At 46.3% G+C, this 26,739-nt stretch overlaps 1 protein-coding gene across 1 annotated transcript in view; it reads left to right on the top strand.

The window, feature by feature from the left end:
- The first annotated feature begins 675 nt into the window (after positions 1-675).
- The window catches only part of LOC147626337 (uncharacterized), a 72,857-nt gene continuing 46,793 nt past the window's right edge, over positions 676-26,739 (top strand). Inside the window, exons 1-7 of the mRNA XM_086816482.1 lie at positions 676-1,055; positions 2,080-2,238; positions 2,324-2,371; positions 2,465-2,524; positions 10,874-10,960; positions 23,894-23,998; positions 24,762-24,875. Coding sequence (XP_086672608.1) covers positions 780-1,055; positions 2,080-2,238; positions 2,324-2,371; positions 2,465-2,524; positions 10,874-10,960; positions 23,894-23,998; positions 24,762-24,875 — 849 coding nt within the window. The 5' untranslated portion in view covers positions 676-779. The remainder of the gene's footprint in view (positions 1,056-2,079; positions 2,239-2,323; positions 2,372-2,464; positions 2,525-10,873; positions 10,961-23,893; positions 23,999-24,761; positions 24,876-26,739) is intronic.

Raw genomic sequence — 26,739 nt, 5'->3', positions numbered from 1 at the left:
TCTTGCTTTATGCATTTTCATTCCAAGAAGAGAAGGTAAGTGTTTGATGGAAAAACATGTACATCTTTATTGGAGTGATATCTTGCTTTATGCATTTTCATTCCAAGGAGGTAGGTGTTCGATGGAAAAACAATAACTATAAGGGAATATCCATTTTGAGAACAAGAAGTTTATTGGAGTGATATCTTGCTTTATGCATTTTCATTCTAGGGAGTTAAGTGTTTGATGGATTAAAAAAAAAGAAAAAACAGTAGAGTTCCTTGCACAATTGTATATGGTGCAAACAGGCTTGATTTTTGATGGGCACCCTTGCCCTTCAAAATTGATAGGTTCGGTGAAATATAACAAGTTTTTTTTTGTATTTTAATGTAATTTTTGCACAATTGTATATGGTGCAAATAGGCTTGATTTTTAATGCAATTTTTAAATGTAATTTTTGCACAATTGTATATGGTGCAAATAGGCTTGATTTTTGATGCGCATCCTTGCCCTTCAAAATTGATAGGTTTAGTGAAATATAACAAGTTTTTTTTTGTATTTTAGTGTAATTTTTGAAGAGCAACCGTTGGTAGTCCTGGACTTTTGAAAACTTATAAGTTATGCCATCCTTAAATAATTAATTTTGTATGCATTCTTAAATTTAAATTTAAATATAACAGGTCATCATTATTAAATAACACGACAAGGTTGGCTATGGTGACTTTTGCTACAAAATGCTTTTCCACTTTACATGAACACACAGTCTAACGGGGAGCTCATCTAGCAAAGGAGACAGGGAAATGGAGAGTTGCGAGGAAGACGTAGGTCATGAGGCTCCTGCACAACCTCCACGGCATCCTTTTGATCTCCTTGCTTCTGAATCTCCTATAGAACGGCCATGGCATGACCCTTCTGCACAGCCTGAATTTCATGAATCCTCTTCCGACGAGGACCTCTCTACAGAACAGTTGCTGTTTGATGCCTCTGCAGATAATTTTTCTCATGAAGCCCCTCTAGAACAGGTGCCTCTCGATGCTTCTGCATATCATCCGTCTCATGAAGTTTTTGGAGAACAGGTAACAGAATGGACTGCAATTTTCTTCTGTCAGGATGTTTTCTTTCGTTTTTTTTTTTTCAATCGTCTCAAGCTTAAAGCCCCAATACTCTTTTTAGCATTACGGTGGAGAACACACGCACACACTTGTGCGTGCACACAAGCACACACGTGTGTATATGTGTGCAAACATTCGTATATACATACATATATATACCTATAGCTATACCTCTCTCTCTTTCTCTCTCTCTCACACACACACACACACACACGGGCATGCCCCCGTGTGCATACATGGGTGCAAACAGACATGCATACACACATATACCTATATTATATACACAGGCATACGTACATAGATACAAACATGCATGCAAACATATATATATATATACCTGTATTATGCACGTGTGCACACTCGCACACACATTCACACATATTTATGTATTCTATTATACATACACATACGTACATAGGCAGTACATGTGTGTATGCATTTATGTATTTATGTATGCATGTTTGTACGCACATACATTGCTTTATATATGTATGTGCATGCATGTTTGTGTGCATGTGCATGTGCATGTGTATGTGAATGCAGTATTTATGCTTGTTTACACATTCACACATGTGCATGCATGTACATATATTCATACATATATGCTTGCATGCTACATGTGCACCATGTCCCATATGCATGCTTGTTAAAAAAAAAAAAACATTTGGATTATGTTTTGAAAGAGAATTGACATGAGAAGGGCATGGCTTGGTGCTGTGAGAATGCATACAGAAATACATGGATACACATAGATGCATGCACACAGACGTAGCGTGTGTGCCACAGACATTTATACACATGCATGCATGCATTACAGTAATGCACGAGCACACATGCATACATAGGATACACATACGAATGTGCACACAGATGAAAGCATGCATGCTACAGATACATCCACACACACATGCATTACAATAATACATGTAAGAATTGATGCTGTGAATACATTTATACCCACACCACACATGGTGCTTTTGGAAAACAGGATTCACATCATACCTTGGAAGAGGAGGAATTGCCTGATGATGTCAAAAGAGCAATGCTAGCAGACATTTGCAAAGGAGTTGTTATTCTGACCCGTGAATCTCAAGCACTGGGTGGCTGCTGTTACGTGTATTTAGTGGGCACTGCTCATGTCTCTCAGGTGCATGCTTTTGAGAGTGACAGCATTTTCAAAGCCTTATCACTGTGTTTTGGCATAAACCTCTTTCCTTTTGGTTGTGTGGCAGGAGTCTTGTAGAGAAGTTCAAGCAGCAACCAGTTTCTTAAAGCCACAGGTGTTTCAGATGCTCATGCTTGCACTGTTTTGGGGTGTTTTAAATTGAGATGGCAAATTTAGAGCGTGTTGTGGCATATGGACCAATCAACAGGTGGTATTTTTGGAGCTGTGTGAGAGGAGAAGATTTATGTTGAGCTCTACACATTTCCAAGTAAGATATCTGGTCTCATTGCTCTTTTACCAACCAAAAACAGTATGTGTCACCCAAAGATGAATTTCGCCATGCGAAGTAAAGTTTTGCCACATCAATTTAGAAAGATTCCGAGGCAAGGAAATGCATTCGTAATTAAGAACCTATTAGATTATTCAAGGACTTTTATACCTTGGGAGTGTAGGTGAGTGTTAATGTTACCAAAAGAAAAACAGTATGTGTTGCTGAAAGATGATTTTCACCATGAGAAGTACTAAAGTTTTGCCACATCAATGTAGAAACATTTCGAGGTAAGGAAATGCATTCGTAATTAAGAACCCATTAGATTATTCAAGGATTTTTATACCTTGGGAGTGTAGGTGAGTGTTAGTGCATGCCTGGGAAGGGTTTTTGAGTCCTCGAGGCATAGAATGATAGGTTGGGAACGCAGGAGCAATGCATGGACGGTAGAGAAGGGACAGATCTCAGCATTGGCAAGCTGTGTGCAAGGTTTTGCAGCCCATAGGTATCCCAGATTAATCTTGCTTTCACTATGACAAGCCTCTCTTGTACTCATCAAAGCACAAGCTTGACTAAACGTGAGGAACCATGTCACCGGCTCTATCTTTTTCCTTTTTAATATATAAATCACTGGGTCGAACCATGTCACCGACTAACCATATTGCTATCGTTTTTAATCAGTCAACTCCTAAACAAAAATTAAATCACATTAATTCACTTAAAAGAGAGGCACCTCACATTTTCTCTGCTCTTAATTTGCAGTATACTGACTCCCCCTTGGTAACCATGGAAGAATACATTTATGGCAATTTTGGGACCACAATGAGTTTATTGAAGATTACGTGTACCTTTTGTGAGGGAAAAAGGACGAAAGGACCAGATGTATGAGAGATCTTAGCAAATCAACACAGCATGAAATGGGTGAATGAGTGTATGTATGATGGTGAATGAAATCCAGTACAAGAGATCCTCAGATGTGAGGAGACTCTGAGTAGTAGACCGTCAAAGAAGCAAAGACGAGGTGAGAGCGGAAGCACAATCGGTGACGAAGGCTCGTGTCGATGTGAGGTGAAGGTCTACTGAGAGATGGTCGGTGTCAAGGCTCACATTGGTGGATGTAGAGGCACTCCGAGGTGAAGGTCTTCCGAGAGATGGTCGGTGTCAAGGCTCACATCGGTGGATGTAGAGGCACTCCAAGGTGGTAGATGTCTAGAGTGGGCTGCGGATGGTGTAGTGGTGCAGGTTCTGGTGACAAGGGTGCTGCGGTACTTGAGGGGTGGTGTGAAGAGCAGAGAGGACTGCCATCTCGAGGGGTTGTTGAATGAGCAGAGAGGGCTGCTGTCCCGATGTCGAATGACGATGACGAGCAGAGAGGGTTGCTGTCCCAACGATTTTGAGATGATGAGCAGAGAGGGCTGCTGTCCCAATGATGTGAAGATGAGTAGAGAGGGTTAGTGTGTCAAATCCCAAGATCTCTCCGTGAGGGAAATCTACAAAACAGCCATGAAAAGCAAGACAAAGCAACAAACCCTAACCCTAGAAGGCAAAGCGGAAGAAACATATCTGGCTGCAGGCATACTCGCCCATGACAGCCATGGGCAAGCCCACAAGACTTGGCTGAGCCACGAGCTAGAGCGTCATGACTCATGCTCTTGTGAGTGCCATGCCATCGTCCTCGTCCGGTGTCCTCTACCACCTGGGGTTGTTCCCCAAGGACGTCGGCTTCCTGCGTGATGGTGCTCCTGCTCCACGCGCTTTGCACTCCTGTGCTCCATCTGTCGGTGTGTGCCCAACTGGTACCCCTCCCCCCAATAAATAGGGAAGGAACGCCCAAAAAGCACACGCTATCAATAGCGGACCAAAAAGCACATGTCCGCCCACAACATATCATACTCTAGCTCGCCAATTTGCCTGCTCCCCTAGCGTGCACATGACATACTCCCCTTCCTCAAAAGAGCGCACTCTTGAGCTCAAGAAAAAGAACTCAAGGAGAAGTTGTCACACTTGCAACACTAGAGAAACACCCTCTATTGCAAATCTGTGTAGAACAGTCCAAACTTTTGCAAGACAAGGGAAAGAAAAAATTTGAGAGAAGAAAGGGTTCGTGGGAACCCACTCGTTGCTGGACTGATCAGGAAAAAACCCCCTTGCTTAAAAAAAAAATAAAAATCCTTCTTCTTAATGGCCATGTGAGTTTTTAAAAAAAACCCTTGCTTAAAAAAAAAAAAAACTGCTGCCTGAGAAAGCAACTCGCCTGCTTTCTTGACTGCCTACCTGCGCCATAGAGAGAGGGGAATCCCCTCCAGATTTGGCTGCGCCCATCACCTCGGCCTGCTTGCGCCGCCTGGCTGCCTGGCCTGTTGCTCGCTCGCGTCGCCTGGCTGCCTGGCCCGTTGCTCGCTGGCCGTCCCACCTGGCTGCCGTGTGCGCCTTGGGTTGGCCGCCCACAGGCCTAAACATGGCCGCCTTGTAGCCCAGCCACATAGCTGTGGGCTGGCTGCTGGTGGCCACACAAGGTTGGCTGGCCACAACTAGGCCGGCCACCATGCCACACCAACCCGCCCACAGTCATGCGAGCAAAAGCAACGCAGCAGCAAATCGAGGACAGTTCATGTCACACGAATCCCGAGGAGCTCTACACGCAGCCATCATCACAGGCAAACATGGTTTTTTTTTTCCAGCAACCACGGCATAAAAACCACATGCATCCATGGTGCTTTTTCTTGCACACCCGCCAGCTTTCTCTCTCTCTCTTTCTTTATCTTGCAATAAACCTACACATGTACGCTGCAGGAAACATAGAAAGAACTCACCCGAAGGTGTCCAGCTCGCTTCTTCCTCCTGGAGAGGCTCTGATACCACTGTCAAATCTCGAGAGCTCTCCGTGAGGGAAATCTACAAAACAGCCATGAAAAGCAAGACAAAGCAACGAACCCTAACCCTAGAAGGCAAAGCGGAAGAAACATATCTGGGTGCAGGCATACTCGCCACCCAACCATGACAGCCGTGGGCAAGCCCACAAGACTTGGTTGTCCCCATTGAGCCACGAGCTAGATCGTCATGCTCTCGTGAGTGCCATGCCATCGTCCTCGTCTGGTGTCCTCTACCACCTGGGGTTGTCCCCCAAGGACGTCGGCTTCCTGCGCGATGGTGCTCCTGCTCCACGCGCTTTGCACTCCGGTGCTCCATCCGTTGGTGTGTGCCCAACTGGTACCCCTCCCCCCAATAAATAGGGAAGGAACGCCCAAAAAGCACACGCTATCAATAGCGGACCAAAAAGCACATGTCCGCCCACAACATATCATACTCTAGCTCGCCAATCTGCCTGCCCCTAGCGTGCACATGACATAGTGTCCCAAGGTGAGTGAAGATGAGCAGAGAGGGCTGCTGTCCCGATGTCGATGGAGAATGAAGAGTTGAGAGTGAGCTGTTGTTGCGAGGTGAGCTGCAAGAGAAAAATGCTGATGTGATGGAGCAGAGAGTGGGCTGCATATGCTGCAGTCAAAAAACGCTGATATGGTGAAGACACAGGCTGTTGCAGAGGTGAGCCGGCTGAAAGAAAGTGAAGCAAATATAAAACACAGATGTAGGCCCAGGTACAAGACAGTAGCATAAAATGCTACAAAAATGCCTAAAAATACAAAAAATGGTAGAAAAATGTTGAATAATCTCTGCTAAGATATGCCAATGCAGAGCCTCATAAATGGCCAATACAAGCATGAAAAAGGTGATGTAGACCCTCTGGAGATGATATAATCCAACACCTCTTCAGCGCCAGAGGGGCGGTCCAATACTAGCACGCTGAAGGAACACCTCCATAGTAGCTCTCGGAAGTGGTTTGGTGAAGACATCAGCCATATTGTCCTCCTTGGTAGAACAGTAGGCCAGTCGAAGAAGGCCCAACTCGATCCAGTTGCATACAAAATGATAATGCACTTCAATATGCTTAGATCGTCCCCGTATCTCAAGATTCTATGCTAGAGCAATAGCACTCTGAGAATCCGAGAGAATAGTAGCCGGGGAAGTGTCGGCACTGCACAAATGCCCCAGAATCTGATGAATCCAATGTGCCTCAGTGGAGGAGAGAAGGTAGGATTTATACTCAGCCTCGGTGGAAGAAGCAGAAACAGTCCTCTGCTTTTGAGACTTCCAAGAAACCAATCTAGTACCAAGCATGAAGCAATATCCAGATGAAGACCTCCGAGTATCCAGAATTTGTGAAGCCAACCAAATCAGCACCACTAGAGTAGGTGATGCTATAATCTGAAGTACCTCGAAGATAACGAAGAACTCTCAAAGCTGCCTACTAACGAGACCTTCGAGCGGCTGATGATAACTGGTTGAGAACACTCATAGCATAGGAGATGTCTGGACGGGTGTTGGCAAGGTAAAGCAATGAGCCAACAGTTTGCCGGTACTCCGTGGAATCCACCAAGGGTGTATCATCCTCCTTGGATAACTTGGCATTGGGATCCATGGGACAAGAGAGGTGTACAATCTGACAACCCATAAAGTGTGAGTAGCTTCCTCACATACTTCTGTTGAGAAATGAACATACAGTCATCTTTCTGCCAAACCTCCAGTCCAAGAAAATAATGTAGAAGGCCAAGATCAGTCATCTCAAATGTCTCTGAAAGCTTGGATTGAACCTGTGTGACCAAGCGAGTATGTGAGCCAGAAAGAATGAGGTCATCAACATACAAAACAATGACACAAATATCTCCATCAGAAAGAAGCACATAGAGATTGTTGTCAGCATATGCCCTCTCAAAGCGAAGAGATAACAAGAAGGCATCAATCTTCTGATACTAGGCACGGGGTGCCTGTTTGAGACCATAAAGAGCCTTCTGTAGAAGATAAACATGGGTGTCCTGTCCCTGAATCACAAAACTAGGAGGCTGCTCAACATAAACTTCCTCCTCTAAATCTCCATTCAGAAAAGCGGATTTGACATCCATCTGGAACACGGGCCATCTGAAGTGTGCAGCCAGAGCCAAAACAATCCTGATGGTGGTATACCTTGCTGTAGGAGCAAATGTCTCATCAAAGTCTTCACCTGCCTTCTGAGCATATCCTCGTGCAACAAGGCAGGCTTTGTACTTGTCCAAAGTACCATCTGCATGAAACTTGACATTGAAAACCATTTCACACCAATAACACGACGATGTAAAGGCCGTGGTACCAAAGACCAAATCCAGCTGCAGTCGAGGACTCATCCGATGCTGCTGGAAGTGGTGATGAGGTAAGCACTGGTGAGGGTAATCTCGGAGTCAAAGCAGGACTCGTAGAGGGACTGGGAACTACAAAAGCTAATGCAACGGGAACGGGTGACTGTGAAGGAGCAGTTGGCACCGAGATTGCACTAGGGGGAGGAGGAGGAGTTGGACGTGGAAGAGGTAAAAGATCACTAGCATCTATCGGGAATGGATCATCCAGAAAGTTGGAAGATGCATCAGGTGGAGAGGAATCAATGCCAAACAAGCTCTCATCAAACTGGCATCACGGGAAATGATGATGTCATCAACCTCCGGATCCTAGAAGCGGTATCCTTTGGATCCCAGACTGTAGCTTGTGAAGATCATCCTCTTTGACTTTGGGGCGAGTGTGGTCCTTTTCTGGTCCTTTTCTTATTTGGGACATGCACATAAGCAACACTACCGAAAACACGAAGATGAGAAGTAGGCGGCTTGTGGCCTGTAAAAGCCTCCTCCAAAGTCATCCCCTCAAACCGCTTTTGTGAGAGAGCGGTTAATGAGAGAAACTGAGGTAGCCATAGCTTCACCCTAGAAAGCAGGAGGGAGACCTGCATGATGCAACAAAGCACGAGCCATCTCTTTGACGGTCCAGTTCTTTCGTTCCACAACTCCATTCTGCTGAGGAGTGTAAGGAATAGTAGTTTGTCGGTGAATGCCCTTTGAAGCAAGGAAGTCATCAAATGGTACAAACTCGCCACCATTATCAGTCTGGAGAAACGAAACTCTACCCCCAGATTGATTTTCCACCATCGCGATCCAAGTCCGGAAATTGGCAAAAGCATTTGACTTGCGAGCCAGAAAACATCCCCAGACTTTGTGAGTGAAATCATCCACAAGAAGAAAATATCGAGCCCCGCCAAGAGACTTAACCTCCATAGGTCCTGCAAGATCTACATGTATAAGCTCCAGTCTTCGGGTTGCTCGATGAGTGGCCTCCTCTGGAAATGCATCTCGATGATGCTTGCCCATCATGTAAGATGAGCATATGTGTGAGAGAGACCTGAGCTGAGGTAGTTTGCTGACAACATGCTTAGAATGGAACTTCTGTAAGGCAGCAATGAGTACATGACCGAAGCGAGAATGCCACAGAGAAGTATCTGCCTCAGAAACCAAAGCCAACACGGGTGAGAAAAGCTGATGAATATGGGAACTAGTGTGAGGGATCTGGGAAGAAAATTTGGTGATCTTGTAGAGACCCCCATCATGGACTCCATTGGCAACAACCGAGAGAGTCTTCCTATCGATTACTCCGATGACCTCATCATCAAAGTACACACCAAGTCCCTTTTGATTAGAAGCTTTGTATACTAAAAACAGATTTTTGGAAATCTGTGGTACATGTAGAACATCATGTAAGGTGGTAGAAGAACCCAAAGAAACATTACCAACACTGGTGACAGGAAGCGAAGAGTTGTTGTCGATACGAACTGAAGAAGAGAGAGTCTGGTAGTCCTCCAAGATATGGGCCTGATTGGTCATGTGGGCAGAAGCACCACTATCACCAACCCATTCCACCGCTTCAGGTGTGTCACTAACCTCTTCAGGAGAAGTCATATTTGTGATCATGAGGAATGAATTCTTTGAAGAAGTGGATGAATCTGTGATTGCCATGTATGCAACTTTGGTAGATCCCTCCTCTGAAACTTTGCCTTTATCTTTGGTGTTGTCCTTGTTAGATGCTTTAGAAGCATCCTGGGCTTTTGCTGCTCGAGAATCATCATGACGAGCAAAGCAGCGAGCCTTAGTATGACCTGACCTGCCACAATAATCACATTCATTGCTTTTGTCCTTGGATTCCTTAGAATCCTTATTACGCTTGCCTTCGCCTTTGTTGTCGTCGTTGTTGTTGTTGGAGTTCCCTTTTCCGCCTTTGCCTTTGCCCTTGTCAGAGGCAACAAAAGCAGACTCCGACTTGCCTTTTCCGCGAAGCATGCACTTGTCATGGAGATAATTGACGATTTTCTCAAAAGGGGGGAGAGGATCACGGAAATAAATATTATCCCGGAAAGAATCAAAGGAAGCAGGCAACTTACCAAGAAGTTTATGGATGGGATTGTTGATGGTGCTCCCGTACTCCTCAAGTTGCAGCTTGATACGGGAGAACTCTCCAATCTTCTCAATCAAGTTATCTGACTCAGTGATGTCAAGCTTCTCCAGATCTGACTCCAATTTGGCAATCTTCACTGTCGAAACTCTCCCATACCTCCTTTGGATCTCTGTCCACATCTGATGAGCATTACTCCGAGAGGAGATAAACTGTGCTTGTATGGATGGAGTCATGCAATGTATGATGATAAGACGAGCCCGAGCATCCAATATGCTTCTCAAAGCAGGGTCCACCAAGTGAGGTGTGGAGATAGCCATCCACACACCGGCTCCTTCCAACAACAACTGAGTGTAGAAAGACCAAGTATGATAGTTGGATGCTGTAAGCTTCATGGAGTCACTGACTTGGGGAGGATTGTAGGATGGTATGTGGGTAGGGGTGGGAGCAAGACCTGGATGAGAGAGACTCAGAGAGGAAAGATTGGGAATAGGAACCACCTGTGGGGCGGCGGGAGCAGGGGATCCAGGCTGTGATGGTGCTGGAGAATCAACAGGAGAAGGAGGAGCAGTAGAGGTTTAGAAGGTTGATGTGAGGGTGAAGCAGGTAAGAGTAAAGTATCGAGATGCTCTATGAATGAAGGCCTTATGTTATTAGGCTTGTTATATGCAGGTATATTTACTCCACTATGCTACACAGCTTTTCTACAATGTACATTAGTTATAAGCTTTGTTTTATAACTAGTGAAAGCAGAGCAGGCCCTATTGTAATTGGTGAATCCCTGTTTTTTGTTTCTTGTAAGTTTGCCTACACTGCGTTTGGGTTTTATTTGGTTTCAAATTATAATGGAAACAATTTGGTGAATCTTTTACATTATGTAAGTCTACTTGATTATCCAGGAGTGTAGTCCCAAAGCTCAACTTTGAACCAACATGGTATACGGCAAATTTGTTTATATTAATGTACGATTTGTTGGTAGTCTTGTGGCATTTCTATCATATTTATTCTTGTGAAAAAATGTGAGCATTTACAAGCTTTTTTGCTTTATAGGTGCCAACAATATCAGAGATGCTAGCCATGTGGAAGGAAAAACGGGCGAATTTATTGGGGATTCTTTATGGCTGGTTTTTAGCCAAGGTATTCCTTGTTAAAATGTTTATTCTTGACTTGTTTGCATAAGTGAATCTAAGAATAAGAATGACAACATAGATTTGAACAAGCAGCATTTACTCATGAGTGAGCACTTGTTCTAGCATTCAATCATGATTGAGCACTCTCTACATTAGTCACTAACACACCGCATAACCTTCATCTACAATATACTTAATGGTGACTATGCGTGTAAGAAGATGCTTTGTTGAGACGTTGCAAGAAAATTCAAATTTATGCGAGAGAGAGAGAAAGAAAGAAAGAAAGTTATATTAACGTCTACGAAAGACCCCAAGGGCCTATGAGACCAAAAGTAATACAATGGTACCATGGATATACTGAGCCATGGAAAACTGAAAGAAAAAGTAAAATGAAAACATTTGATAGTACATGTGATCAACAGATGATCCTATGTAGAGTGAGATATGCTATGATCAGCTAACGTCGATACCCGCCTCGGCTAGAACCGATCTGATGGTGGAGTGAATGTCAGGTCTCTATGATGGGAGCATGTCACATGCACTCTGCATTGTAGTGCATGGTGACAAGCTGCCTCACCATCAACAGTGCGACATTTGTACAGTATTAGTTCCATTCAGGATTATATTTGTCGTACGCCGCGACCCCATTGTATATCCTCAGTCCAGGATAAGTTAGGCACGAGCTATGTAGGTCATTCTCAGCCATAGTCAGTCAGTCAGTCTAAGTTCCTTAACCCACTTAAAGAGACGCATTCATGCATATACAGTCAGTAGAAACCTAAGGGTTTGCATCAAAAAGCATCTTGCATATTGCACATCATTCATGCATAGCATCTAGACCATTGCAGGAACCTCAGATAGCATCTAGGAATTATCCAGGATTTATCTAGGATTTTTCTGGTATTTTCCCATCATTTTCAGCATTTATGCATCATCATTAAGCATTTAATGTTTATATAGCAGTCGGCCAGCATCTAGTGCCAACCGACTAGCAACATCACTAGTATAAATAGAGGCTTTGCACAATCATCTATTCATTCATCATATTCAGCAAGAGAGCCATCAAGCGCTTGTCATCCTCAGCATAAGGAGCATAGGCGATTGCAGTTTCAGCCATCTCTCTTGAGCGTTTGTCTCCTACAGCCCTAGGCACCTCAAACGCATGTGCATTCAGCCATCTACATCAGTAAAACGCAGCAGTTCAGCATTCAGCCTTTAGTCCATCTTGCGTTTTCTGTTAGAAGTCATCTCCTGTCTAGTTTTATACACCAGGGCCTTTGTTGTGGGTGTGCCCACCCTTATGAGGTGTTTTATCATTTTTCCTCACTCCCCGCATTTTTTCCTTATTTTTTCCCATTTTTCTGTGGTATGGGAGGCAGTCTAGTAGTGGCAGGTGGACCCAGAGCCTGGCCGACTGCATTTGTGACATGGCCGACTGCATTGTATGAGTCGTGGGACTCCTCTGCTGGCCGACCCATTTTGATGCTGGCCGACTGTGTTTATTCAGTCGTGGAGGATTTCTGTGTCCAGTCGGCTGTCCTACAGCAAGCCGACTGCTGATGTGGGGGCATATATATATAGGCCCCCAGCCCCCATACCATTGGTATATCATACCCGGGATCTTGTTGTGTATATAGAGCAGAGTTACACGCCTACATCTCTCTCTCCTTGTGCTGTATTTTTTCTGCATGCGTTTTGCTCTTGTGTTCCCAGATGTGGTCATCATCTCCGCTGCGTATTCTGACATGGTATCAGAGCCCTAGGCTCTTGATAGTTCTTGGGATTTGTGTGAGGGGGACTGTTGTGTGGCTGATTGGTGGACTGTTGGGACTGTTCGGGAAGAGGAGAAGCAAGAGGAAGGCGGGCTGATTTGTTGGACAGCCACTTGCAGGTTTTAGTTCTTCTTTGTTCCCACCTACCCACCCTTTTCAGAGTACATCCCTGCAATGGCAGATCTGTTTGAGATGGCCGAGAGGCATGTGAAGATCCCGACACTCCCCACGTTCCTGGTGGACCATCAGTTGGACGGGAGCAACTACGGCATATGGAAGGTTATGATGGAATCTGTTCTGGAGTCTTACGACCTCGCTGATTTCGTCGTTGTTGGGGTTCCACGGTCGGAAGTTGAGGAAGGGGAGTTACCGTCGATCCGAAAGGACCGGGAGGCTTAGACACACATGTGGGATCGTGTCAACGCCAGGGTCCGTTCGTTTATCTTTCTCAACTGCACACCATAGGTAATCAATCATGTAAAGCATATGACGTTGGCCAGAGGTATATGGCAGCATTTGGCTTCTCTTTACAGCAGGGTATCGCCCATGAAGAGGATTTCCTTGGAAGTACAGATGCGGGTTATGAATCTTGCAAAGTCCGCGACGATGCGGGAGCATATTAACGAGCTGCAGGCTCTTCAGCAGGAAGTTCTTCAGGCTGGGAAGGAGATATCGTCAGAGGACATGGCCATAACGTTGCTGTCGCACTTGCCCTCTTCGTACTTAGCATTTTACTCGTCTTTGATTACCAGTGGCAGGCTCAGCACCATCATGTGGGAGGAGCTTGTGCCCATGGTCCTGGACCAAGAGGAACGATTCACGAACCCTCCTTAGGGTGGAGGTTGGGAGGCCTTAACTGGCCAACGGTCGAAAGGCCGTAACACGGGCAAAGGGAAGGCTTCGTCGGAGAAGTCTTCTGAGAAGAAGTCCGTTTACTGACCGCGAGAAACTAAAGGCAGAGAGGACCTGTAATGATTGTGGCGAGAAAGGCCACTACTGGAGGCAGTGTCCCAAGCGGAAGACCGAGAAGGATGAAGATTCCTCAGCAGCAATCATGAAGACTCCGGCTTTTGTGCACCTGGAGGTGGTGGACACCGATGTTTCATTTTCTTCAGGCAGGGAGGAGATTGGAGGACTCTCCGCAACGGATACTCGGGAGTGGATTCTCGATAGTGGTGCTTCCAGGCACATGACTCCTTCCCGTTCCGGTTTACAGGATCTCTGCAGGCTTTTCGGTCACATACTTACTGGGGATACATCCACTATCCCAGTTCACAGTGAGGGCAGGAAGGAGATAGTTCCCAATGGCAGAGGGGGGAAGCATTCCTCCTAGGTGTTGTATGTTCCGGCACTTGGTTTTCATCTGTTGTCAGTGCATCAAGTTTGCAAGACTGGCGTACGGGTGGAGTTTGATGAGCATTTTGTTGCTCTCCGGGACAAAGCAACAGGCCAGGTGGTTTGGGAAGGCGGAGTGGAGAATGGAGTTTACAAGCTTTCAGCACTCTCTCTCCTAGGTCCTCAGGTTTGTGATGAGTGGCAGTCTGGTAATGGCCACTTAAGTGTGGATACGCTGCAAGTGCGGGCTTTCCGGGACCAGATGGTGGATAGCTTGCCAGTAGATGGCAGCAGTTGGCAGGAACTCTCCAGTACTGATGTTGGTAGTTCTTGTGTTCGTCAGTTAGAGGAAACTGAACAGGTCACTTATGCTGTGATGTCTCGTAGTATTCGGGACAAAGAACCTCCAGTAGATGAGGATGTTCTTTCCACGGGGACCTTTCGGAAAGCCAGGCAGGTAGCAGTTGATTACTTGCAAAAGGAGGTGGTTTCTCTAGGCTTTGTGGTTCTGGATTCAGAGGGGGTGGTTAACAGGTTTCAAAAGGCCTTGCGTGGTCTTCATCAGGTTTCCAGGACTTGTTTGTGCACCGAAACAGGTGTTGATTCTTGTGAGCAGTGTGATGCCTCTTTGACTCAGAAGCAGAATGGTTCATTGATCTGGTTGATGGACACCAGATTGGACGGGAGCTTCCTGATGAGGCAGTTGAGCTCATGGTTGCGGATGACTCTTTGGGAGGCAGGATTGCGTTTCCTGTGGTTTCTGCGGCATGCGAAGGATCATGGACTCTTGTACACAGGAGGGGGATTGTTGGATGGAGTCCGACTCCACGGGTGGAGTGACTCAGTTTGGGGAGGAGATCCGGACACAAGGAGATCTACTTCAGGCCCAGGAGCAGGTTTTTGGAGCAGTAAGAGACAGTCATCTTTTGCCTTGTCGCGGACAGAGGCAGAGTACTGGGCTGTTTGTGATGCTGCTTGTGAGGTGGTGAGGATGCATAGGTTGCATTGCAGGTTTGGGCTTCCACTGGAGGAACCCATGGTCATCCAGAGGCACTTTGTTCGTGAACAGATCATTGCTGATGACATCTTGCTAGAGTTCTGTTCGACGGAGGACAGTACGGTGGACCTCTTCACGAAGTCGCTATCTTAGGATTTGCTCAGGCGGCACCCTAGCTCCCTGTGGTTGGTTTCACAGCCAGGAGCTGAGAGGGGGTGTTAGAAGTCATCTTCTGTCTAGTTTTATACACCAGGGCCTTTGTTGTGGGTGTGCCCTCCCTTATGAGGTGTTTTATCATTTTTCCTCACTCCCCACATTTTTCCCTTATTTTTTCCCATTTTTCTGTGGTATGGGAGGCAGTCTAGTAGTGGCAGGTGGACCCAGAGCCTGGCCGATTGCATCTGTGACATGGCCGACTGCACTGTATGAGTCGTGGGACTCCTCTTCTGCTGGCCGACCCATTTTGATGCTGGCCGACTGTGTTTATTCAGCGTGGAGGATTTCTGTGTCCAGTCGGCTGCCCTACAGGAGGCCGACTGCTGATGTGGGGGCATATATATAGGCCCCCAGCCCCCATACCATTGGTGTATCATACCCGGGATCTTGTTGTGTATATAGAACAAAGTTACACGCCTACATCTCTCTCTCTCTTGTGCTGTATTTTTTCTGCATGCGTTTTGCTCTTGTGTTCCTAGATCTGGTCATCATCTCCGCTGCGTATTCTGACATTTTCTGCATCCATGCAGTTTTCAGCATTCATTCATTCATCGTTTTGCTCCAGCCACTTGGTGAAGGTAAAACGCAGCATTCTCATTCATTTACAGCATTCATATACAGTCTAGAACAGTCGCAAACAGCCCCTCTCTCAGCCCTAGCTTTGCATCCCTCCCTCATACCATTGGGAAGAGTGCATAGGCTCGAGATTGGACATCTTTGGTGCTTCTAGAGCAGTGCACAGTTCAGCCCAACACTTGGTCTTCAGAGGTCTTGCGTTTGGCTTATCGTCAGTCACACCGTCAGTCTCTTTATAGATAATAAAGCAAATACTATCTCGGTAACGGGATAGGGGGCCCTTCAGTGGGTAATTCGGGACCCCATATGGTGTACAGTTCTCATCTCTCTCTCTCATATCTCTCTAAAGTTTGAAGTATTAAAGTGGATTGCTAAACTCGCGAAACTCAGGATACAGAAGACGGTGTGAGCATTTGTGTGACAGCATCCTCCAATACGAAGACTTCAGCTGCATGTTACATTGGTATGAGATTCACCTTGTCCACACACACCGTATCCTAGCGTGAGGGCATCCTTGGATGGTCAGATTGCGTTCCGGCACGACCGCCGACTTCAGCATCATGTCTACAGAGGAGAGTACTCATCAGCCGCCGTCGGAAGACGTCTCCCTCGAAGGAGACCTTACTCTTTTGTCTACGTAGACACCATAGCTCTTCTTAGAGCTCAGAACCAGTTGCTCATGGAGCGTCTCCAACTCTTGGAGGCAGTAGCAGCACGTCCTCCTCTGCCTCCAACAGCACCCGACTACATCTCCCTCTTCTTTCAGATGGAACAACAAAGGAGAGAGGACGAGGCCCAAAGGAGAGAAGAAAAAGCAAAAGCAGAAGCTAGAAAGCAACAAGAAAAAGCAGAAAGACGGGACTATGAGGAAGCCCAACGTAGGATCGACGAAGACGGGCGTCAGGCTGAACTCGCCGCTCGGGAGCACCTACGAGAGCTCGATCGAGAACGTATGTTACTCGAGCACCAAAGGGAAAAGAAGGCCATTCATCTTAGATACCAACACCTCTCTTCAGCATCCCCAGTCTCAGGTGCCACCAGCCAGCAGTCTGCAGCATCAACTACCATCATTCGAAGTCAACCTAATTTTAGTAAGTATGATGGTAAGTGTGATCATTTAGCAGTAAATCAATTTATTCATCAATTTATTGCTCATTTTCCTTTAGCTAGGATCACAGATCCTCAGGATAGAGTCCACGTAGTGGCTCCCTATCTCACTGGTGAGCAGTCACTTGGTGGCATCATTGGTCTAATCTCTATACAGACCAAACCATAGGTGTCACAGCTTTCAGCTGGGATACCTTTGTCCATGACCTGAAGACCAGATTCCTCCTGCCCCAGTACATGACCGGTCTAGCAGATGAGTTCTATGGACTCAGACAGAACGGATCCCCAGTGCTTCAGTTTTCCGGCAAGGTTATCACTCTAGCACAGTAGTTAGGGTTATCTGCACAGGCCAAGATGAAGCAATTCATTCCTGGATTGGATCCTAACATTCGGTTCACTGTTTGTAACTTTGAACCCAGTACATATGACCGGGCTTTGACTCTCGCTTAGAATAAAGAAATGAAGATGAACGGAGGCAAGCCCAAGCAGTCATCTCAGTCCAATACCAAACCCCAGTAGCAGCAATCCACTGCACAGCCAGGGAAAGGTAACGCATCTTCTAAAGATGCTAAGAAGGATGGTAGTAATAGCTCCAGTTCAGGGGGAAGAAAGACAAAGAATCTAAGCCTAAGAAACCTCCCGATGAAAAGGCTAAAGCAGGCATTACTGGAGGTTATCTTCCTCCAGAGGAGCAAAAGAAGTATCAGTTAGAAAATAGATGTTTTTTTTGTCACATCATAGGGCATGGTAAGAAGGATTGCCACAATGGCAAGCGGAACAAGCCACTAAAGCCCCTTCTGCCACAGTTGCCACAGCCTCTCTAGCTCTCGAGCCCCGCCTACTACCACCAATGCGGTTCAACTTTTACCTTCTATGCATCCTATGCCATCAATGGTATTCGATGCTAAGCAGAAGGGTGAGAGCGATGCTGCACAGAAGAGCCTCATCTGAGCTTATGGCTCTGCCAAGGGCCGACAATTTGTAGTCCTTTTCGATATGGGTAGCTGTGAAGACGCCATCTCTTCCCAGTTGGCTAATAAATGGAAGTGCACATTAGTCCCATATCATTTGGATGTGGACGGGGTTACACCTGGTCAGAAGGCACAACAATTTGCCTTTGAAGTTCAAAAGGCCTCATTTCAACGAGATTTCATCGTCTTGCCTCTGTTGGGGTGTTGTCATGTGCACAGTGTGTATCTACCGTGTGCTACACGCACACAAGACTAGCTTCGAGGTTTGGGGAAGCTTGGAGCTAGGCAGGCTGATTGGCGAGCTGAGTTAGGGATAGACTAACGGGCGGGCATCTAAGTATGGACGGGCGGACGCCCAAGTGTGGATGCCCGATGACCGCCCAAGTATGGACGAGGCCATTCATTCAGCTTGTATCTATGATAATACAATGGTCTCTTCCAAGTCTAAACCCGTTACCGAGCAGGGGAACAAGCATAAAAGAAAGTTCTCCGCACCTATGGCTAACACGACTGAAGGAAAGTCTTCGGACCAACCTTAGAAGAATTCAAGTTCGACACCAGCGAAGAAGAAACGACTTCTTAAGGCTTTAAAGCTCAAGAAGAAGGGATGTTGTTTTATCTGCGAAGAAAAAGGACACATGCGTAACGAGTGCCCGAAGCAAAAGGATGCAAAGACCAACGCAGGACCCAAGCCAAAGGCAGCTAATCAGTTGTCTTTGACAGGTACGTCAGTTACTGTACTTTCTCGCCCTAGTACATGTTTTGATTGTCTGTTCAACTCTAAAGTATTTGGCTTGCATGATCTTCTCCGAGTCCAACCTTGCAGCACCTTTTACTGACTTGCTCAAGGGGGTGAAGACTCGCAAGCAGAAAGTGTCAGATACAGGCAAGGCACTTGATACATTCCGTGCACTCTAGAAAGCTGCCTCAGAAGCGCATGTATTAAAGTTAGCATCTTGGGATGAACCTTTCGAGGTCATTACCGATGCAAGCAATGTAGCCATAGGAGCGGTTCTCCAGTTGGACAATAGACCCGTGGCATATTACAGTAGAAAGTTGGATGTTGCCGAAAAGAATTATTCGGTATATGACAAAGAGCTTTTGGGTGTGATCACAACACTCAAACATTGGAAGCCTTTTCTTTATGGACAGGTTTTCAAAATGTCCATGGCATATTTCTTCATGGAATGGAAAATAAAACAGAAAGAAAACATAAATATAGCTATCTCACTGGGGTGATACAAAACTGTCCATGGAAACTCATCATGGAATACTAAGAACATAAAAACATGGGAGCAACATCAGCTCCGAGTAGATGGTATACCACTCCCCAAAATGTCAAGCATGGGGCTGACGAGTATGGCCGAGAGGTCTCCCTCAGCTATATCACGTGGAAAGGTAGCTTGATGGCGGTGGATTATGTCCTGGATCTGGAGCTGATGAAAGAAAGCAAGCTGTATTAACGTCTACTAGAGGCCGAACTCGACCTATGAGACAAATAGGGGGCCCTTCAGTGGGTAATTCGAGACCCCATACGGTGTACAATTCTCATCTCCCTCTCATATCTCTCTAAAGTTTGAAGTATTAAAGTTCAAAGTGGATTGCTAAACTCGCGAAACTCAGGATATGAGCATTTGTGTGACAGGATCCTCCAATACGAAGACTTCCGCTGCATGTTACAGAGCGTGTCATGTCGGCGAAGAACCTCACGAATGTATCTGTGTGGTGGAGAGACCTGATGCTTTGGGTCGGGGATGTGTGGCTGGCAGAATGGATCATGCTCTCTCGCTAAGAACTTTTCTGGGGCGTGGAGCTGGAGCATGGGTATGGGTGGTGGGCTCTGATGTCGTAGAGAACTGTTGTGGGGAGTGGATTCCAATGTGGATATGTGTACCACAAAGAAATCTGTGATGGCTCTTTGTGAGGTGTCTTGTCAGAGCTGGGGCTGTCTCTCAGCATGCTGCCGCCGCAGCACTACATCCCTGTGTCGTATGAGCTCCATCAAGTACATGCCCAAGCACCTCGGATCCTCAAATTGTATCACCTGTGTGAGTGGTCAGAATCCCCCTCGGAAGAGGTTGTGGAATCTCCCCCGAGAGAGAGAGAGAGAGAGAGAGAGAGAGAGAGAGAGAGAGAGAGAGAGAGAGAGAGAGAGAGAGAGAGAGAGAGAGAGAGCCTACTAAAGACCCAATGGGCCTATGAGACCAAAGTGATACAATAATGTCCATGGCATATTTCATGCATATCCAAAAACTTTGGAAAGCAATAAGAAAATGAATAATTAAAGCCTTTGAGTGTAACCCCCTCCTGTGTCAGGGTAGGCACTGGGATAGATCTCTGGAAGAAATCAGTGAGCTGGAGCTGTCGCCCAACTCTTCCTGTGATATGAGTCTGTATCAGTGTCTCTCTGTGGCGCTGTGTCTCTAACAAGAACTGGCCAAATCTGCGTTGGTCTGCGGACTCCATGATCTGGTGGAGTGAGGGATGTCCATTGAAGATGGTGGTGTATCTCTCTCTAATGACACTATATGCTCTGCATCGGCATACATAATGTTCCTCATTGTCAACCTCCTCCTGGCATAGTCTGCATATCCTCTCTGCTTTGGGGATCCGTGCTGCCCTACTTGCCTCAATCTCAAGCTGGTGTGATGACACTCTAAGCTGGCCAATCGCCACTCGGGCACTGTGAGGCCATGTATCCAGGTCTTTGTATGAATCCATCTGCTGAGATACGCATAAACTGATCTCTGTAGTATAGCATCTTCGGCGGTAGAGGCTGACTGGGTGTAATCCAAGTCTCTTGAGTGTATCGCTGCCATAAATCCTGCCGAAGGACTCTGTTCCTCTCACTGTGAGAGAGCTGGATGTGTGGTGCATGTATATCGTACTGGAAAGGTGGCAGGTGATCTATGTCGAGACCATGCTGAGTGAGCCACTTTATCGTCTGTGAATACCATGGTCTCCTATCTCCACTCTCTGCGAGCTGCCTGGATGCCTCAAAAGCTCTATGTGAGTCGATCTGATGGCATATCTCTGATCCTCCGTATGAAGCAGATCGTCTGGAAGAGGGCCTCTACTAGCATAGGAGGTGCAGCAAACCCCGTCCAGACAATGTCATGTGGGACGGAGGGTTTGCTGCGGATCATCCGTTTTAGCATGAGAATCTGAGGCCTCTCTATCTGAGACCATGTGGAGGTGGCGAGCCCAGGTGCCCATACTGCTGCAGCATTCATCAAAGCAGGGGTGACTAGTGTGTCAAACAACCATCCCTTCGTGCGGGGCTCCCTCCGTCCGGACAATGTCATGTGGGACGGAGGGTTTGCTGCTGATCATCCGTGAGAGCATGAGAATCTGAGGCCTCTCTATCTGAGACCATGTGGAGGTGGGGAGCCCAGGTGCCCATATTGCTGCAGCATCATCAAAGCAGGGGTGACTAGTGTGTCAAACAACCACCCCTTCGTGCGGGGCTCTTGGAATTGTGCCTGGTGACACTGCCTCTCCAGCATGGCTAGAGCTGCATACCCTCGTGTGAGTCTATCCCTGGCTGCGTGTGCCATAGTAAATCTTCCTGGCGGAGTCGTAAATGTAATCCCCAGGTACACATATGAGTCTACCACCTCTACCTGTCCTCCTGCTAGTGTGAAGATGGCTTGTCGTCGAACTGGCCCTGAGGTGTGGAAAATCATGGCCTTGGTTTTCCCAAGGCTCACTGTAAGCCCCCTCTATGTGCAGAAATCATCGAGTGCATGGAGACGGTGCTGTAGTCCCATCCGCGACTCAAAGACTAGAATAATATCATCTGCATATAGCATAATGTGGACTGTGGTACTTGAGATGTCTACCCCGTCTCCACCACCGTGACCAATGAAGTCAGCCACCTCATCAATGTATAGCCCAAATAGTGTAGGAGAGAGTGGGCATCCTTGCTTCACACCTATGGTGCTAGCAATAACATCAGATAGCCCCTCGGGGCATCGTATGCGCCCGAGGACCTGCTCATATAAAGCATAGATGCCCCAAACCATCTCTGATGGGATCCCCAATGACTGTAGGCACTGGAAGAGTCTCTCTCGTGGCACCGTGTCAAATGCTTTGCGGAAATCCACAAAACAGCAGTATAATCTCTTCTCTCGCGCCCTAGCTTGGTCAATCAGACATCTTAGAGTGAATATATGGTCAATAGTGGAGAAAGCTCGTCGGAATCGAGCTTGCCCTGGTGCTCGCAGTTCCTCCTCCTCCGCATATGAGCTCAACTTTGCCTCGAGCACTGCGCCATAAAGTTTGGCCAATGTATGACCAATCATGATAGTCCTGTAGTTGTTGGAGTCTAGCATGTCTCCCGCTTTGTGGAGAGGCACGATGGTGTGCATAGTCCACTCAGCTGGTAGGCCCTCCACTAGTGCCCTATTAAAGAGGTGAGCAACAAAGGGTCCCAGTGTGTCAGCTGCATAAATAAGATGCTCACTCTATATACCTGTGTGGTCAGCTGATCTCCCATGCTGTAACCGGCGGATAGCTCTCTCTACCATTGAGGCGGTAAAGAAAGTAGAGGTGCTAGGGCGGGATTCCTGTGGTGGGTGTGGTATGGGCGGCTGCTGAGGGATATGGTAGAGGCTCTTTGCATATGTGTGCCATGTGTGTGGATCCTCAATCGGGGTACGAGGGCGAGGCTCTCTCATCCTGCGCCATGGAGTGGCTGCATCTCTACTCATGAGTAGGTGGTATATATCCTAGTATTGTGCCTCCTCATATGCACGCCTCTTACGGCGTGTGAGGATCCTCATCTGCCGGTTCGCCTATCTCTGTGTAATGGTTCCCAGTGCTCTCTGGGCACGGAGGTGTCTATATAGCTTTCTGCACTCATCATCATACCACCGATTTTGGGGCATGCTCCCAGATCTATCTGTGTGTGCAATGTGTGTATGATGGGGGAAGCTGCAGGTGGCGGCTGTATGTAGTAGAGATGACAGCTGGGTGGTGAGTGTGTCTAGAGGTGACAGGGGATCCATTTGGAATAGCCCGTCATATACATGATGCTCATATATGTGTGCCAAGTCATGGGTGAAGTAGAAAGTTGTATGTGATGCCTGTGTGGGCTGTGTGGGTGCTGGCGTGGAGCTCGCCAGTGACAGTAAGAGGTACGTGTGATCCACACCAATAGGACAGGGGGGGATGGTGAAAGATGTCATTGCCTGTGTGGTCTCCATGGACCCCATGATGTAGTCCACTGTGCTACCCCCCCCCCCCCCCCGATCGTGGAAAGCCTTTCAATGCTCCTGAATCCTGCCGTTATAAATAACGAGATGGTGTCGCGCTTCCAGCTCAAGTAAGTGATGACCATATCTGGTGTTATCCGGCCCCATGTCCTCTGAAACCCTACAAGCTCCCGTGTCGTCCACCTCTAGTGTGTGCATCACCTCGGGGTGCTTGAAATCATAAATGTCGCACTGTCGGCTCTGTGTCCGTGCATTGAAGTCCCCCATAAGGAGGACTTCCCCCAGGTTGGAGTAGTGTATGATCTCATCTGAGAGAGAGAGAGAGAGAGAGAGAGAGAGAGAGAGAGAGAGATTAACATCTACAAAAGACCTGAAGGGCCTATGAGACCATGAATAGTACAATGATACCATGGGTATACAGTGCCATGGAGAAACTAAAGAAAGAACGTGAAAACTAAAAACTGAAACATGACTTTATAAGCCTCCTGATTGCAGATGTGGCTATGGCTTTTAAATTAGCAACTCTGGCTTGAAAAACCATTGAATGTTTTGTTTGAAAGAAAAGGAGCTTGAAGCTAAAACTTAATTTCAGAAAATATATGCTGATTAAGCATTGGTTGTTGGAAAGCAAGTGAGTTTCCAGGATCTGGAGTCAGTTGCCGGTGCCAGTGTCTTACTTGCATTAGTGACCTATTAGACATGTAATGGGTGTGGGAGAGATCACAAACAATTTCTGGTATATCCTTGCAGGTGGCAGCCAAAATGGATGTTTTCCCTGGATCAGAATTTCGGGTTGCATATGAAGAGGCTCAAGCATGTGGAGCAAAGGTTGTGCTTGGTGACCGAGATGTACAGGTGAATGCTACAGCTTTTTTTGTTTCGATTATTATGATTAAAATAGCGGGAAGAGCACTTCACTTAAAAACACTACAATTTGCAAAATAACAAGGTGTTGGTAACAGCTCTTTTTCATGTTTCTCTATCATGTTTGTGAAAAGGTCATGCATACATGATGCTTGCAGCAGTCGTATGGTTCATGATGTGGATGATGAGGCATGTAACACTACGACTCACTCATTTGGTGACTTTCGCTTGTAACATTGCCAAGTGTTATTCTTGCTCACTGTTCGTTTAGCAAGTTGCCAGATGAAACCTCATCAATTCAGCAGAGGAATTGATTGGATATCTTGGGGGAAAAGTGCTTTAGCTTTGAAATAAAAACTTGAAGCATTGTACACTTTTATAGAAGGTCTAAGTGTCCGACGCAATGTTTGCATGTTGGGATGCCACATTTGTGGTCTGTGTTATGCTTGATGACGCTGTTCTCTGGAGTTTGTTGAGTGGATTCATGAAGTCAAAATTATACTCGCTCTTCATGTTAAGACTATGATTGGATGTTTTCTTTCAAAACACTCTAGACTAATGCTGGATTTAACGACCTATTTTCAAATCAGTCAAGCTAGCGCTTACATGTTTTGGATAAGCTTCTCAATCTAAGGGAAACTTTGTGTTTGAGGAGCTCCATGCTTTGTGCTTGTGTTTGAAGAGCTCCATGCTTTCTGGTTTTGCATCTAAATCTTTTGTAGCGGATTGACACTATTCAAATGCCTTCTTGTAGGTAACTTTAAGGAGGACTTGGGGCAAGATGAATCTGTGGTACAAAACAAAATTCGTCTTTGGCATGGTCTTTCAAGCTTTCTCCCTACCTAGTGTAGAGGATCTAAAGGAGATGGTAAACTCTTTGTTATCTTGCAATTTTTACTCTTGTGCAAAACTAGGCCTCTTAAAAGGAATTTTAGATTCTAATATCATGATTGATAAACTTTCAAACATTTATGAAACGAAATGAGTCTTTGATCAATGTCCCTTTATTCCATAGTTGCATGTGAATCAATTGCTTGGTATGTTTGTTGTTCTTTTAGGGGGGGATCCAGTTACAGCCCCCCTCTTGTTGTCTATCAGAGTTTCTTCATGTTATTGGAGCACAGTTTTTGAAGGCCTGTGAATTCTGCTTTGGGCATTCATGCTGAGTATTAGGGATGCAACAAAGTTGAGAAAGGAAGCCTCAGATCAAGGTCCTACAGGATCCCTTGAATACCTAGGAAGAAGTTGCCATTCATAAGTGCATTTCAGCCTAGAGATCCTGCAGTCACCACTTAAGTAGAGTTAAGCAGAAGGTCGAGAGCCATGTGAAAATTTCTTGTTTGAGGTGGCTTTGGGAACATTCCAAGAACAATTTGGATGTGCCGCTATGCTGTGAGAAGACCCTACCCCAAAATGGGTAAGTGTGAGTAGTCCACCCCAAAGTGGGTAAATGTGAGTTATCTCCTTAGTGGCACAGCAAGCTTTTCTGATCAGTTTTACAGGTCTTGATCTCACCCCCCTGCTTGTTTGTGAAGAACATGCAAGTGCTTGCTAAGTCCTGTCAACAAGGGCCTTATTGTTGAAATCACACCCACTTGTATGAGTCCTCTCATCCAACAAGAGAGGCGATCAAAAGCCTTAACCAAATACGGGGAAGGTGACAGGGAGGTCAATGCAGCTTACTGATCCTTTCAGTGCTGGATTGATCTTGGAAGTCAATGCAAGCCCAGTCCTTGCCATTGGCAATGAGGACTCTGTTTTTGTACACATCCGATTTTGACCAGCCACCATGCCAGAGACCTGAGATTAATCTTCAAATAAGTCCTTTGTCCTGACCTCATACTCCATGGTGGGTCTGCTTTGGCTATGGCTAATTTACTGCTTCTTGACAATTTTGATACTCTCTGCTTTGGGCAACTCATACATGCTTGATCCTTGCTGATTGCCGGGAAGGAGAAACCCTTCACATGTTCAGCACCACTTTTACATTTCAAAATATAGTAATCAAAACAAACCCCAGGACACCTCCAGGTTTAGGAAGAAGATGAAGCCCTTCATGCAATGGAGGAGAGAAGATGAAGGGGATCCTGTGAATACGGGCCACACACTTCCAAACTTTCCCAATCCAAGGGGGACCACCATGGTAATGCAAGTAAATCCCTTGTGATTCACTGTCTTTCAGTTCACGTAACTATTAGCCAGTTCCAGTTTTTAGTCAATAAAGAGACCCTTCAGCAAGGTGACAACAGCAATGCAAGAAGCCGAAGGGCTGGCCAGAAACTGCTACAGCAGAAATTGCATTAGAAAGCCCTCTTCTTCTTGCATTCTTGGTCATAGAAGGGAAGTGATGGGATAGGTCTACTGCATGGATGAGGTTACAAACCCACAAGGAGTATGCTTTAATTTCATGAGGCAAAGCTCCCAAGCTTGGGGCTGAAATGAGTTTTGAAGTAGAGGTTAGTGATGAGAGATTTCACAAGCCCCAAACTTCCCTTTTTTGTGGAGATTAGAGAGAGGAGGAGGCCTTGTTAAATATGCCACTCAGGCAGGTCTTATAACTCTCTCTCTCTCTCTCTCTCTCTCTATCTGCAGGATACCACTCAGTCATCCATCACTGGCTTTATTGTACCCCACCAGGTAGTGACAAATTCTTAGAATAGCTAACACTCGAGGGGAATTGAGACCAGGGACAAGACACATGCACTTGCCAACAGAGTGCCCCTCCTCGGACT

The sequence above is a fragment of the Cibotium barometz genome, chromosome 22, assembly GCF_041138505.1.
Source record: "Cibotium barometz isolate CiBa-2024 chromosome 22, ASM4113850v1, whole genome shotgun sequence".
Lineage (NCBI taxonomy): Eukaryota > Viridiplantae > Streptophyta > Polypodiopsida > Cyatheales > Cibotiaceae > Cibotium > Cibotium barometz.
This window is presented reverse-complemented; position numbering and strand designations above follow the sequence as displayed.